The sequence below is a fragment of the Porites lutea genome, chromosome 13, assembly GCF_958299795.1.
Source record: "Porites lutea chromosome 13, jaPorLute2.1, whole genome shotgun sequence".
NCBI classification, from domain to species: domain Eukaryota; kingdom Metazoa; phylum Cnidaria; class Anthozoa; order Scleractinia; family Poritidae; genus Porites; species Porites lutea.
In genome coordinates this window covers 17,873,796-17,888,620 of record NC_133213.1, presented here as the reverse complement: position 1 = coordinate 17,888,620, position 14,825 = coordinate 17,873,796, and the positions used below count along the sequence as shown (strand labels likewise).

The following is a 14,825-nucleotide window of genomic DNA, read 5'->3' as shown; positions in this document are numbered from 1 at the left end:
GGATGTAGTTTTGTTCGCCTGGGGATCTCAAGTCATCTTTGATTTGGCAATAACGGCCACCTCCCTACAATGTATACCTAGAGAGGGGCAAGATGTTCAGGGGCACCCAACGTCAATTTTCGGAAAATGTCTGTTTGAAAGACGATTTGAGACCTAGAATTTGTTCGGAACATTTGTTGTAAAATTCCTTGCTTGCCTGCCCCTCCTACGATTTTTGAACATCTAAAAGATGGTATAATTGCCCATTTTTAACGGGTTTTTTGCCCTAAAAAGGTCACCTAGAATTTTCGGGAGCATTTTTTTTCTGGCTGAAATTTTCGAAAAAGTTTTGATCCCTATAATTTTCGGATCACCAGACTGTCAGTTAGGAAATCCGAACAGATGGAAAATTTTTCGAGGATTTTATCCCTATATCTACCGTTTAAATACTAAAATACGTTTAACAATGCTATGTGTTTAAGTAGTTTTGAACTATACTCCCATTGGGTGCTCCTGACATGATTTTAATTTTTTGGTCACCAGTGGAAGTAGCTGCACCACGGTCCAGGGTGAAGATTCTCGAATACTTTGCAGGTTTTTAATTTTCTCGTTTAAGCAGCGGCAGCGATGAAAACAGAAGCTACAAATTTCAACATAGGAAGGGGTTTACTTGGAGAAAAGAATTTCGAAAGGGAGTCAGAGGCTACCCTAAGTGCCAAAGACTTTTCATGTCCGGTTACCGGTTGCCTTTGTTTTCTAATCCCATTAACAAGTTAAATTTGTTTACTTGTAGGGCGACTTTAGGCAAAAAGTTTCGATGGGTTTACTACGATGTCATCCTTTTTCCTCCCTTTTTGGTGTAAGCATAGCAGTTTGAAAGCCTTTTATATCAAATGGCCCATCCCCTTCCCTTAAAAATCAGATCTACTGTAGGGGGAAAGGGACACGCAATGCCTACTGGGAGATCAGCCCGCCATTTTGTCTTTTTTCGACTTAAGATGGAAGACCATGGAAGAATGTTGCTTCTCATTCCTTGATTGAGCGTCGCCCTGTGGGTTTGCCACAGGCAGCCCAATAAAAAGGAAATCAATAATCCTGGGACCAGAAAAGTAGTATGAAATCAAACAACTAAAAACGCCCAGGCTTCACTACAGCGTCGAGCTCACATTCAACGCATCTACTTCGCATTACCCTAGCAGACGAAAAACAATTATTTGCACATCACTCGTTAAAACTGTATATGCCTGACGTATTTTATTCAATACGTGATTACTCTTACAGCCTTCAGCCTTCTTTTCACTTACTAGGAAAAGAAGTTAAATTTAGACTCGGAACAATGGTATAAACGTTAAAGTTTCCTTGTATCACATTATTCAAGAAAAGAAATACAAAGCAAAAGCTGTCAACAGAATGTACTATCCCAGAAGCCCATGGGCCCCTGTCTATACACATTAAAATACATCGTGCACTAACAGACATTACATGATAAATAATTATATACAGTTTCATGTGCAATAATTTAAAACATGAAAATAAATTAGTTTTAGACGTTAGGTGTGTGCGGTGCTACGCACCCTCCGTTATGGAAAACATCTGTGGCAATTTTCTTTAAATGATCATCTCCATTCCTTTTTGAACCTAAAGATGAAACAAACCAAAACTCCTAAAAAAAACTGGCTCACCCGCGGTGTAAGAACCTGTAAAACTCACGAGTAACGTAAAACAAAGAAAACAAAGACGTCAAAACAGTAGAACCGAAAAAAAAAAAAGGTGCGAGGCAAAGAAATCTTGGTGATCTCGTGATCTTGGGTGGGCAATCCGTAGGAAAAGATCTTCATTCAGGGATAAACCTTCGGATTCTCCCTCAGGGTGATGAAGCAGCTGCCTACAAACATACAGGGGATATGAGTTTTTTAGGTTTACTTCGCTGTATGTAGCCTGTCAACGCAGACGTATTTCTGGTCGTCGCTTTTCTTACTTCCGGATGGAGAAAAGGGACGACCAGAAATACAACTGCATTCCCAGGCTACATACACCGAGGTAAACCTAAAAAACTCATATCCCATGTATGTTTGTAGGTAGCTGCTTCATCACACTGTGGGAGAATCCGAGGGTTTATCCCTGAATGAAGATCTTTTCCTACGGATTGCCCACCCAAGATCACGGGGAGGGGAGGGCCGGGGGGGGGGGGGTCAATGCCAGAAATTTGTTACGCCCCTGGTGTGTCTTTTACATCCCGCAGAGTCAGAATAATTTAAACTGTTGCTGGACGGGGATTACGACTTTTTTGCCATTTCTGAAATGTCAAAAATAATATACAACTATCCCCCGAAGGGGAGGTGAATAGTGGTGCATATATACTGACACGCGAAGCGTCGAGGTATATATCCAGCGCTATGAACCGACCCTGAGGGGGATAGTTGTTTTAGTATTTACCAAATCAGTTGGAAAAAAATCAAAAAGGAACTTTTTGTAAACAAACGACGTCACTTAGCCAGAGTTTGTTTACGTTTCAATTGACAGTGTTTCAGGAATCATTTTTTATGATTTTGTTGCAAATTCAGTCAGAAATTTTTTTTCTACCAGCCAGTAAACACCGACAAGCTCAATTTTGTCTTATTCTAGGTATTTGTTGGTGCAGCTGCTTCATTTATCGCTAACATTTTATCTTTCGAAACTGTTGCGAAACGGGAAGCCATTTTGAATTTCGTCCAAAAACAGTGAATGTCAAAGGATTTTCCGAGTTACTGGAGCCAATCAGAACGCGTGAAAGTTGCTATCCACTGATTTGGTGAATACTAAAACAAATTATCAATTAGGTTTAGTAATGAGAGTGGCAATTTTTTTTGTCCGGCTCGATCGGCACATGGATTTTTGTAGGTTCAAACCACGTGACCTGGTCAAGTGTGAGTAAGGTTTGTTTGGGAGCTAGGAAGGTTTGCGCATGGCAGGCAGCACGTGACACATTCCTTTTCAAACGGAAAACGCGCTTGAGTTGAGAGGTATTAAATTATTGTCAGATACTAAGTGTTGTGTTGATCTAGCAATGTAGCCGTTTTGTCTCGTCACGCAACGCCCCTCACCACTATGTGCGACTAAGGCTGTGTTCACACTATACCCAATATCTGTTTAGTCTGCTATACAGCCACAGCCGTGTTTAGTGTTGTGACGGGAGGAGTGTTGCGTGACGACACTAAAAACGGCTGTGTAGCAGACTAATATCATCACACAACACCCCTCACCAAAGTGTGAGACTGAGGCTATGTTCACACTATACCCAATATCTGTTTAGTCTGCTATACAGCCACATCCGTGTTTAGTGTTCTGACCGGAGGAGTGTTGCGTGACGACACTAAAAACAGCTGTGTAGCAGACTAATATCGTCATGCAACACCACTCACCAATGTGTGAGACTGAGGCTATGTTCACACTACACCCAACATCTGTTTAGTCTGCTATACAGCCACAGCCGTGTTTAGTGTTGTGACAGGAGGAGTGTTGCATGACAACACTAAGAACGGCCTTTATAGCAGACTAATATCGTCATGCAACACCACTCACCAATGTGTGAGACTGAGGCTATGTTCACACTATACCCAATATCTGTTTAGTCTGCTATACAGCCACAGCCGTGTTTAGTGTTGTCACGGGAGGAGCGTTGCATGACAACACTAAAAGCAACTGTGTAGCAGATAATATGTTGCGCCGTCACGAAACTCCTGCTGGATGGGGCTTCTGTTCACGTCTGAGAACGGTGATTTCGGCGCCATCTTTGTAATGGAGTGAAAGGTGCGCCGTGCCAATTTTGAAATTGGAGGGTCATATATCGGATTGGTTTTCATATAATACTGGATAGATTTTTGTGTCGGCAGGAAAAGCTATCTAGTATAATGTGAACATAGCGCACAGGAAAAAATAACGGATTCCCATTTTTGGATATTTTTGGGTATTTAAAGAATACTCATAAAAATCCCAAATTTGGCAAAGTGAGACAAGTCCCAACCAGGGAATTCCCAACCAAGTTCCCAGATTGGGACTTGTCTCACTCTTCCAAATTTGGGATTTTTGTGGGTATTCTTTAAATACCGAAAAATATCCAAAAATGGGAATCGGTTATTTTTCCCTGTGAGCCTAATGGTTGGCAGGACACTATGAACTATGAAGACTGGCACCCAAGTAACAAAGTTTGTGCTACAATAGAGCGCTTACAGTATATTAAGATAGCTACACCCTGCCCAATAAAAAATAATGCAGCTTCTAACCTGATCTGACTTCTTTGAAGAGAGCATTGTTCACGTTGCACTTGTTAGTGCATATTGTATCTGTAAGGAAAACATATTGAAAAAAATGACAGTTGATAAATAAATTCAAAATCCTCTGGTAAATCTATTTTGCGAAGGCCACCAAAAATAGCTCTTACCGTTAACACGGTATCGAGCTTTTTTAAACATTTTTTGCTGGGAAGGTTGAGGGTGAGAGGGTTGACGTAAAGTCAGTTACCGCAAAAAGAAAATAGCCGCAATTACTTCCACAACAACATTGTCACTCATTTTAAGCTTAATTTCCAGTGATATTCCTCGATTGCCTGTGTCAATACTCATTAAATAAAGGCCTCACTAGGTTAGGGTTCGAGTCCCGGCTCCCGAATCCCGAATCCGGAATCCTGGTTCGAATCTGAATTTTTTCAGGCTTTTATTTTTTCACAAATGCACAAGTCAGCGAGTTTAGCCTGTGTGGCTGGCATCCGAAAGGGAAGGTAAAGAGAATTTGGGCTCGAAACCACTTCTCAGAAACCCCAAATCCTCTTTCCCTTCCCTTTTGAACACCTGCTACGCAGGCTAGTGCGGCGAGTTTAAATGCGAGGATCTTCCTTACATTTATTTAAATACGCTACCTATCACTCACCTCATGGCTGGCACTTGGTTTATGGATCGCGCTGCTCTGGAAATCAAAGCCGTCATAGCAAACAAGTTGATACAGGCATCAGCCACTCGATTCAACAGAAGGTGCTCCTCGATAATGCTCTTAAAAAGCGGAACACCACAGAAAAGAATGTTAGGGGCTTCTCTAAGATAAGTTATGCCGGCCCTCGCACTACTGTAAACTCAGCATTCTAATTTGCTACACATTTGCAAAGCGATCACCAGGAAAATCTTTCTAGCCTACGCTTTCACTTAAACAAGTATTGGTCATGCTTGGCATAATTATAAGAGTAACTGGAACACGAAAAAAACCTGTTACGACCTTTCTCGTATTCAGTGCTGAATTATAACAACAAACTAAAAAAACTGCATCTCTTTTTGAGCTCTTTCTAGATTGTTTCGGTTGGGGGTATCAGCTCTACAGAAGTTTGACTTTTTTAAAGTGTTTTATTAAACGAGGCCATTAATACCAAAAAAATAGTTTTAATAAAAATGTAATGTAGATAAATTACAGAGTTTAGTACCTTTCCATAATTGGTGAGCAAAGTTTCTGATATTCTACCAAAAGTCTTGGAACACTTCTGCATTTCTCAGGGACGTTTTCCAATTCACACAGGCCCAACCCTCCCTCACCCATGTTGGACGTATGTATCGACTATCCTGAATTTTTACCGACTTTCTACTTTGTATAGGGTGGGGTGGGGGGAGAACTGCAAGAAGATTTTGAAAAGGATGGCACTGTTTTAAGAGGGAACCGAGAAATGACAGAAAAACATGAATATTGCAGTACTGTCCCAAGCATATTTGTCCAGGATTGTAGAAAGATTTAGAGTTATGTTTACAGCAAACGTGAAATTCATACCATGTGACCAAGTTTTCCCTTAACTTTGTTGCGCAATTTACTGTTTACTAATTCTACCACAAACTTAGTAGCTTCACATTAGTTATGTCTTGTTTTTAGCTGCACGTTTTCAATTTTGAGAAATTCTAAACTTGAATCTGACATTTTCTGTTTCCTGACAATACAACTCTCAGTCTCTCTGAAGTATTGTCTTGCTTAAGAACACAGTTTGAAATTGTGCTAGCAAATCAATAATCTCTTACTTAGATACACCGGGAGGATGCTCTATCCACTTGACCTACGCAGAACTCATGGAGAGGGAGGCCATAAATTATACCACAGGGTGTACATTCAAATTTTACCATCTTTCATTCTTTCACCAAAAGTCCCATTGTTTTCTAACCCTAAAAATATTATTCTGCGTAGTCTACAGTCAGTCCACAGTCGGCATTAACTTTACTCTGCCCCTTTTACAATGAACATTACCTGATAAACCTGTCATTTGCAATCAGGCCAATATCAATCCATTCAATATATGCTCCAATAATGTCCAGGCAAAGGCATGTTATTGATGACACACTATTTTCATATGTTTTCTGCATACAAAACATAATAAAAAAACAGTCAGCGAAACCTCAACCTCATTGTTGTACCAAAATACAAGATTCCCACCTACCAGAATCTGAAACCAAGAGTCAACGAGCTCTGTGACACACGTATCCCTGATGTGATCTTTAATTTTTGTGTTCCTCTCTGCTTCCTGTTCATGGAGAAAAAATTTTATTCAGCTTCTAAACTGATTGATCAGCAAATGGTTTTACATACTTGTACAAGTACAAATAACGGAAACTCCACAAAAGTTGGCAGACTTAAATCAAATCGTTGAGTCTTTACACAAGTTTCAAGACGTGACAAGCAAGATTCTAGAAGCAGTGTTTAAACTCCAAAGGATTTTGATTTTCATAAGGAGCAATTTCACACATCTACAGCGTAGCCCTTTACACAGCATGTTTCGAATCATATTAGCACCGACAACTTCATGTGGGTGGCATGGTGGACTTTGTCACAACAAAAACAACTTGAATGACAAACTTTAACAAGCTTTTATATTAGGCAAATAAAAATTTTAGGTACAGTCCAAACGCGCTTTACAGACACCCACTAAAATGGGTTCAGCTTCAGTGGCTGTAAGCTGCTTGTATGAGATGTCAGGTAGTACAATATTATATAGATTGAATAGGTTATCAATTTCTGTTTGATTGTACCCCTCTCTGTTGGAGATATATTTTCACCAATGGAAATTGTAGCATTACAGTTTTTAAAACAATTCACAAAATTAACCTGTTGACTCCTTATCACATCTCTATCAACCACTTCCTCATCAATTGCCTTCAAAATCCTAAGATACATATCCACTGCTAATGCTCCATATTGCAAGCACTGGAGGAGGTCTGAGAAAAACAGCGGCCACTACAGGGAGAAGAGAAATGTAACATGAAGTGAAACAACATTTAACGCAGTTAATAACTAGGAGGGCCATTGTGTGTTGTTGCTTAGCAGTCAGTGTGGTGGCCCAAGCGTAGTCACCTTTGCTAACATCAGCTCCATGTGCTTAGTGCAATGCTTTCAAGGTGATTACTCGCTTTGTTCAGCCTTTGGATTGTGCCTTTCCCCCAACCCTTCCCACAGGTGCCTGGTTCCATTGGTGTAGGGGCTCATGGCTGGAAGGCGCGAGTTTACCAGCCATGAGGGCATAACACTGTCTAAGGGCTGACTGTGACAAAAGTGCAAGACCCTGGTCATCATGGACACCCACTTTCATCAAGAGTCGCAGTTGTTACCTGATTATCAATAGCCTTAAATGCAAAAAAAATGTTTTTCTTGCTGGCTGAGCTTGTGAAAGAGGCAGGAAATTAAATGAAGTTCTCTCACACTGAATGAAATCTGAGCGCAAGTTACAATTTCGGGTATCAGTATTCGCGCTCATTACACTTAAAATAACAATAAATCAGCTAACCTTCTCAGGATAATCACAGACAAAGATCAAGCTAAAGACTTGTGCTGCCTTGTTCTTCAAGAAATTCTTGTTATCTGACTCGGTACAACACTGAAAAGTTACATCAAGGGTCAATGAAAAATCACAGTGAAAATGTTACAATTACCACTACAGTGTAGGTATAAGAATTCAAAGAACAAAGGTGCTAGTAAGACTGTCATGGCTTTGCAAACCAATGCACTTATGTCCACTTTTAGGTATCTTTGCACAACTATAAAAAACAAAGTTTGACAATTTTGCTCTACCTTTTGACATAAAACAAGTTGTTTCAATTTTGATGAAAGACAGACAGAGAGTCTAGCCCATAATAATATGTCAAAGGTATTAGCAAGACATCCTTTTTCACCTAAAGACAGACATTGCAATCTAGGGTGAGGGGCAAAAAAAGAGAAAATGTTCCTTGGGATTCTACTGTAGAGTAAATTAGCCTAGTGTACCTGATTTCGTAGCCAGGTCAAAAGAATCTCTCTGAGTGCTTGTTGATCTACAAGATTTGATGACACATGTCTGTGCACAAAATAAAAAATAAAAAAAAATAGCCATTTTTTGGGCAGGATCACACACTTAGACAAGATCATCCAAGATGTCTTGTACAGTACAGGAGACTGAAGCATGTTTACACTGAATACAGCTAAAGATCAAATGTTTGTAAGTTATTCCTGGTAAGAAAACAATTAAACCCAGTTGTCTCTAGTTGAATGTTTTTCATCATAATAGCCTACATAATATCATACCAAGTGAGCCAAGTGAGTAAATATTTAAAAATTAAATTTTCAGATAACATCTTTTAATAAGAGTTATTCAGAATAATTTGGCAGACAAAACTTTAAAATGGCAGATCAACCAACAGAATAAAACCTTTTGATTTTTCCATGGAAGGAAGATTAATTTTAAAATGGATGCCACATTATAATAATTATGTAAAATTTATTATTAATCATTATAATGAGAAATTATCAATGTTTAATTTTACCTTGTTTTTATATGATGCTCTAATACTTGAAAGCAAAAGAACTTGACACTTTCATCACTAAAACAACAACAAAAAAAGAAACCAATAAGAATGTCTGCTTGGGAGGCTAAAGGCAGATGAAATGTTCTCATATCACACCCATACACAAGCCAGTTGATGTGATACTGGAGCTACGTACATGTACTAGAATAGATGCTCATGTGAGTGGCACCCTTGAGATGAGAGAAATGTGTCCATAACTGAAGCTAATCACTTACAAGAATGGTTCTCGTCTGCAGCCACTAGAGGTGAATGGGTCATATCATTTGCAGCTGATGGGAGCTTACTCAGCTACAACATTGCAGTTTGGCATCCATTGATAAATGTGAAATGGGTTATTCCAGAAAAAATCCACACCCCCCCAACGGATGGGGTCCTTTTTTAACCCCCCCTCTCACCTGGATTTCCTGAAGCACAAGACCCCCCCTCCCAACTGGATTTCCAAGGTGGAAGACCCCCCCCTCCCGCCTGGATTTCCGGGAAAAAATAAAACGCTTAAATTTAATTTATTTTTAATGGAAAATACACGCAAACACGTCTAAATGTTTTTGTTTTAATTTCTAAAGCTTCAGCTTATATTAAACTAAGAATTCTATCGCGTGGAACTAAAAACGAAAGGAGCAAAGAACAAAAATGCGAACGACACCTGAACGAGTGTTTACATAATTTCTTAGCTTATAAAAATCACTCTTCGCTCTTCGCGCGCGGGCTCTGGGTACGAGTAGAAATGTGTCAGGCGTTTGACGCTCTTCGTGACAACAACGTTGCGACGAGTTCCTTCAGGCCCGTTCTTTAGTATCTTGTTCGCGTTTTCTGCTATAAAAGGACCTGTAAAGCAACTTAGATTCTCATTTATGTCAGGTGAGAAATATATGAACAAAACATTTTGACTATTTTCAGGGTCTGAAAGCGCTTAAGTGTCATCGAACTAAACGTTTGATTTGTATCAACTATTGGTCGAAATGACCCCTGCAGAAGACTTTTTTAAGGTCAACCCCCCCTCCCGCCTGGATTTCCGGAGTCTTCGACCCCCCCTCCCGCGAGAATTTCCAGAATCCCATCCGTCGGGGGGGTGTGGATTTTTTCTGGAACAACCCAATGTGAATAGTGGGGTACCCATAAAGCCATTTTCGGTCTCTTATGAACTGTATAGTGATTGACAATTCTCACACTTTCCAGAAATAATGCAGAAACAATACAAACTGGTATGTTACCATTATTTTAAGTGTTGGAATCAATTTTAAAGGGTTTAAATGACATGTGCTTATTTTGATTAAATTTAGACAGATAGACTGAAGTATTGTTAGTTGCGTGGAGTTTTATTCTTAAATTATTTTGTGGTATTCCTAGCAAGAACAATAATCAGGAAAAGGATATACACAGGGGATTTCTTGATAGAAACTCTATGTCATTTTTTATGATCGTCAATAATCAATGGGTGCATTTCCGTAATGAATAAATACCGGGATACCAAAAAAAAAAACTGTTTCATATAGTTGCTCAGACAATGCCGTAATTCAGACACAAGCATAAAATTCAAGTGGTGTTTTGAAGCGTAACTGGCAGGTACGTGAAAAAAACTGATATAAGCTGAAAGAAGAGCTGTCTACTTAAGAGGAGTGTACTGTCCAGAGTCTAAACTGTGCTAACTGGGTATTTATATACATAGGTAAAAACAAACAAAGTTTTTTCAAATAATTAACTTTTTCAATAACTGCAACATACTTTATGGCATGTCTAGCTACATAGCTGATTAGCCTTTGTAGCTGGCAAGACAAGCAGGTTATTGCTGTTGTTTTTCGTTTTGATCGAAGCCACAAGAAGATTAGGAGCATTCCGCAAGTCAAATTGAAATCCCACTTGCCCTCATTCTTGTTTTCACCCCAGCCCTGGCTTGTTTGTGGGATGTTGATGTCTTGCCTTTTTGCAGGTACAGTGAAACCCCACTATAATAACTTTATGACATGTCAGGGCTCGAAATTGCGAGTGATAAGGTCGCCAATGCAACTAACATTTTCTCCTTGGAGACTAAACGTTTTGGTTTAATCACCAGAAAGAGGCAACCAGATTTTTCTATGCTTTAGATTTAAATTAAAAGACTAAAGTTAAAACAAACATTTCATATTATCTTACTTTGCTTTCATCATAAAAAATGTGCCAAATCGCATAAACAAAGCCAGTTTACCTCCAAATTTATGCCAACTTCTATCGTTGATATTTTCAAATCTGATGGATCGTGCCATTCTATACAGGGCTTCTGATAGGTCGCGGAAAAAAAGTCAAATTTTGTGGGATTTTTAGGGACAAATTCCCAGAAAAATCGGCCAATTTCGCAGCAGTTTTCGGGGCAAACTTCGCCTAAAAACAATTGGAAAAAACGGCCGATTTTGTGGTTATTTTCAGGGAAAATTCACTAGAAATCGATTGGCTGATCAGACCAGCCTTTTTAACGTTTTTCAAACAGAGGTCATCATTATTTTGCTCTTTCAACAACAATATGCTCCAGAAATGAACCAATGGCAAAGCCTTTAACGTCATGGCTAGTGCCCAGTTTTTCGCAACATAATCTATGCCTGGTAGTTTTGGGACGTCGTTTGCATGTTTCAGTGACAAAGTTTCAAGATAAATTTGCTGAGATAAATTTCAAATAAGTTGTACAGACATGTATCTCATAAGATTTCTACCGAATTTCGCAGTGTTTTGCTTGCTTTTGTGAATTTCGCAGATTTACCTCAATTTCACGGCTTCGCAACCATGCGAAATATCACAAGCCCTGAGCTGCGTGATTTACATTATAAAAACTGGAGACTAAAAATTGGCATCTGGCGACTATATTTCTCCAGTTGTTTGCCAAAAGGAGACCTGAGGATTTTTTTAAATTCGAGCCCTGCATGTCTAGTTACATTAGCCTGTGTAGCCGGCAAGATAAGCAGTCTGTTTGCTGTTGTTTTTAGGTGTCAGGGCCGCAAGAAGATTGGGAGCATTCAGCAAGTCAAATTGAAATCCCGCTTGCCTTAATTGTTCATTTCCCGCAAGCCCTAGCTTGTTTGCAGGATTTTGATGGAACCCCACTATAACGAAGTGCCATGGTACCAAAAAAATTGTTGGTTGCAGGCTGTATAGTGGGGTCTTTGCTATAGCAAAGCAAAGCGGGCCAAGAGAAAGTCTGGAGAGGAGAAAGGTAGAGCCTGAAGAAATGCGTTGCTGCCGCCAATCCACCCTCATTCATCTTTTAAAATCTTTTCTTGAATTGTATGAGCATGATATTGAAAGAGTGTGATACTGTCCACAGTACCGCGAATCTGTCAATATGAAGACATTTGCCACCAGAATGGCATCACAGAATGGCAGCATCAAAGGCATGTCTTTAGGCTCTGCTACATCTCCTCCCCTCCCCCCTCCAGGCCACTGCTTTTTCCTTTTTGACCCTGTTTTTTCCCCTTTTCGCTGACTGCGGAGCTGGTTCCAGACTATCCAAATTTGGTCAATCAGAAATAGAGAAAATATTTTGAATGAAAGATAATGTACTATATAGTTGCATATGAATTATGAATGATAACATAAACTCAATATAAATTATATCAAACAATGCATCTTTTTAATCAAGTTCTGAAATAATGCTCAATGAGGTCCAAAACGTTAACGACTTAATACCACAGTAAGACAATTAACTTTATTATCAAGTTTCAATTACCTGTAAAGATTTCGAATTAGGGCATCACCACATAGCTTCCAGCCGTCTGGGGAATTCTTTAGCTGTTCAAAATATTGCAGGGCCTATCGTTATTGGCCAAAAAAATTAATAAGAATAATGTTAATGACAATATATAATCTGTACACGATTGCATTGCTATATGATGTTCGAACGCCAACCGAACAGTTCAGAAGAAAAATGGTTAGCAAGAAACTCACCCCTGCCTGTGATGTCGCATTTGCGGCCGCCTGAAGCCCTTGTAGCAAATTATCGGCCATGAAAACGCATCCAAAAAATGGTCGTCGTCGACTTCACATTGCACATGGAGCTAAAAGAAACGCGATTTTCTCCTCACCGGAGTGAAAAAAGGCAGTGTTTACGAGGTCAAGAACATTAATAATTTAATAAAATTCCCATAGGCTTTCAAATAGGCGAAAAAACAACTGAGAAGTTACATTTTCACTACTATTCGTACCAAAACACGAACGTTCGTACAACTTCCAAGTTTCCACATGGAGGACCACGTTGCATCATTGTGACCTTCATCTGGTAGGAGCCAAGGTATGAGTACCGAAGATGCTCCTTTTTCTCATACCCAGGCTACATGGGCCTCATGCTGGAGAAGACTGAGAAAATTATAAAAGTGTTTATAGTTCTTTAGTTTTTTCGACTTTGCATATTTTGTTATACAGTCAACTCTCTCTAAGACGGACACCTTTGGAACCAGCACTAAGTGTCCGTCTTAGAGAGGTGTCCGTCTTATAGAGAGTCAAATAAAGGGAGTAAAGAAAGGCAGGGACCAACTCTAAGTGTCCGTTTTACAGAGGTGTCCGTCTCAGTAGAGGTGTCCGTTAACTTAAGAGAGAGTCGACTGTATTCTTGTGTCTTCTTAAAATTTCATCTTATCAGGAGTAGGCTTTGACAAGAGAGAATGAGATATTCTCTCTTGGCTTTGATAGATTGTGCTCGCAAACTGTAGCACTTATATTACTGGTAGCTTAGCCCAAGATCGAAATATGAGTATCGGTGAGCATCGGCATTGTTGCGTAACATTCGAAATATAAGGATTGTATGGGGGAAAACCTATCATTTCTGTAACCTAAGAAAATGAAAGGATTTTAATGAAAAAAAACAGCTTACCTTACATAAAATGTGTGTTATATCCCTCCTGTGTGGTTCATGGACCGATTTATGACCGCCGTATGAGTTGTACTGTTAACGTAACGGTTCATCTCTGTACATATGAACCTTATATATTGATCTTGATAATTTCTCAAGCTAGGTTTGAAAACAGGTATGGATTTTAGAGGCCAGGTATGAAACCGGTGTGAAAAATGAAATTTTTTGGTATAAGATAGGGTCAGGATTTGGAGAACTGGGTGTGCATACCCCCACCAAGAATTCCAAGGAGTACCTCCCGGGGCTTATTTCGACTAGAAACTCAAAGACAGCATAATCCATTGTCTGGCAGCTTTACTACAAAAACTCAATCAATATTGAAAACCAGCACGCGGACGTTTTCGTTATCGTATAAACCGAGCTTTTTATGCGGATACGTTGAATCCTGGGGGAAAAGTCCTGGGTCACTTCCTGTAAGACCCAGGTCCCAGTGACAATAAGCAAACAAAAAAATGATTATGTAACTTAAATTTGGCTGTAGCACTGATTTCGGGACAATTGTGTGCTGCAAAACTAGCCAAAAGTGAAATCATGCTAGCAGTGCTTTTGTTGGCGGTAAAAAATAAGAAAATCAAGCGCATGCTAGTAATGGTGAATTGCCAAAAATTATGCTAGTGTTAGATTTGAAGCCTTGGAGCCCCGTCTGCTGAAGGAGCAAATCATGTAACACTTTTAGCCTGAAATGTTTTCTTCTCTTTTTTTTTTTTTTAACGAAAGCGCGACCCAGAGGTACATTGATCACCTGCAACTTCTTCCTCACTTCCGGTTGACATGCGCAGTTCAAAAACGCCTTTGCTTAAGCTCCCTATTGGGCCAATTGACCACTCCAGAAAATACCATAACATACCATAATACTCTTTGTTAGTTACTCCAAAATTTTGCATAAGCATTGTCTTCAGTTTCTCTTGGGAGTTAAAATGGCCCCATTTGCAAACGAAACTGAAAACGATGTTTACGCTAAATTTTGGAGTGACAAACCAAGATTATTATGGTATGTTATGGTATATTCTTGAATGGTCAATGGTGCGTTTCCCTGACCCCAAACAATACTAAAACAATAGACAGAATGACATGTCATTATTTCCTGCGACCAATTAGGAAAGACCTAACGAACAGCTCCTACGCTACTGCCTTATTGGGCA

General features: G+C 39.5%; 1 protein-coding gene across 2 annotated transcripts; it reads right to left on the bottom strand.

The window, feature by feature from the left end:
* Positions 1-1,203: 1,203 nt before the first annotated feature.
* Positions 1,204-13,023, bottom strand: LOC140923203 (exportin-T-like). 2 transcript variants are annotated; one of them, XM_073373283.1, is made up of 10 exons: positions 12,723-13,021; positions 12,505-12,587; positions 8,772-8,828; positions 8,236-8,305; positions 7,760-7,849; positions 7,084-7,212; positions 6,419-6,502; positions 4,885-6,338; positions 4,242-4,301; positions 1,204-1,617 (listed from the first exon to the last, which is right to left on the bottom strand). In XM_073373283.1, the coding sequence occupies exons 1-8, from the start codon at positions 12,780-12,782 to the stop codon at positions 6,225-6,227; spliced, it is 687 nt and encodes a 228-aa protein (XP_073229384.1). In that variant the 5' UTR covers positions 12,783-13,021; the 3' UTR covers positions 1,204-1,617; positions 4,242-4,301; positions 4,885-6,224. The 2 variants fall into 2 exon arrangements, with proteins under 2 accessions (XP_073229384.1, XP_073229385.1); XM_073373284.1 differs by lacking the exon at positions 7,084-7,212 and having other exon boundaries at positions 12,723-13,023.
* Between the last annotated feature and the right edge of the window lie 1,802 nt (positions 13,024-14,825).

Excerpts from the sequence above, each read along its gene's own strand:
- LOC140923203 (XM_073373283.1), bottom strand. The coding sequence starts at position 12,782 with ATGGCCGATAATTTGCTACAAGGGCTTCAGGCGGCCGCAAATGCGACA. Across the intron at positions 8,829-12,504 it reads CTAATTCGAAATCTTTACAG|TGATGAAAGTGTCAAGTTCT; the intron begins GTAATTGAAACT and ends TTGTTGTTTTAG. Across the intron at positions 6,503-7,083 it reads ATGTGATAAGGAGTCAACAG|GAAGCAGAGAGGAACACAAA; the intron begins GTTAATTTTGTG and ends CTCCATGAACAG.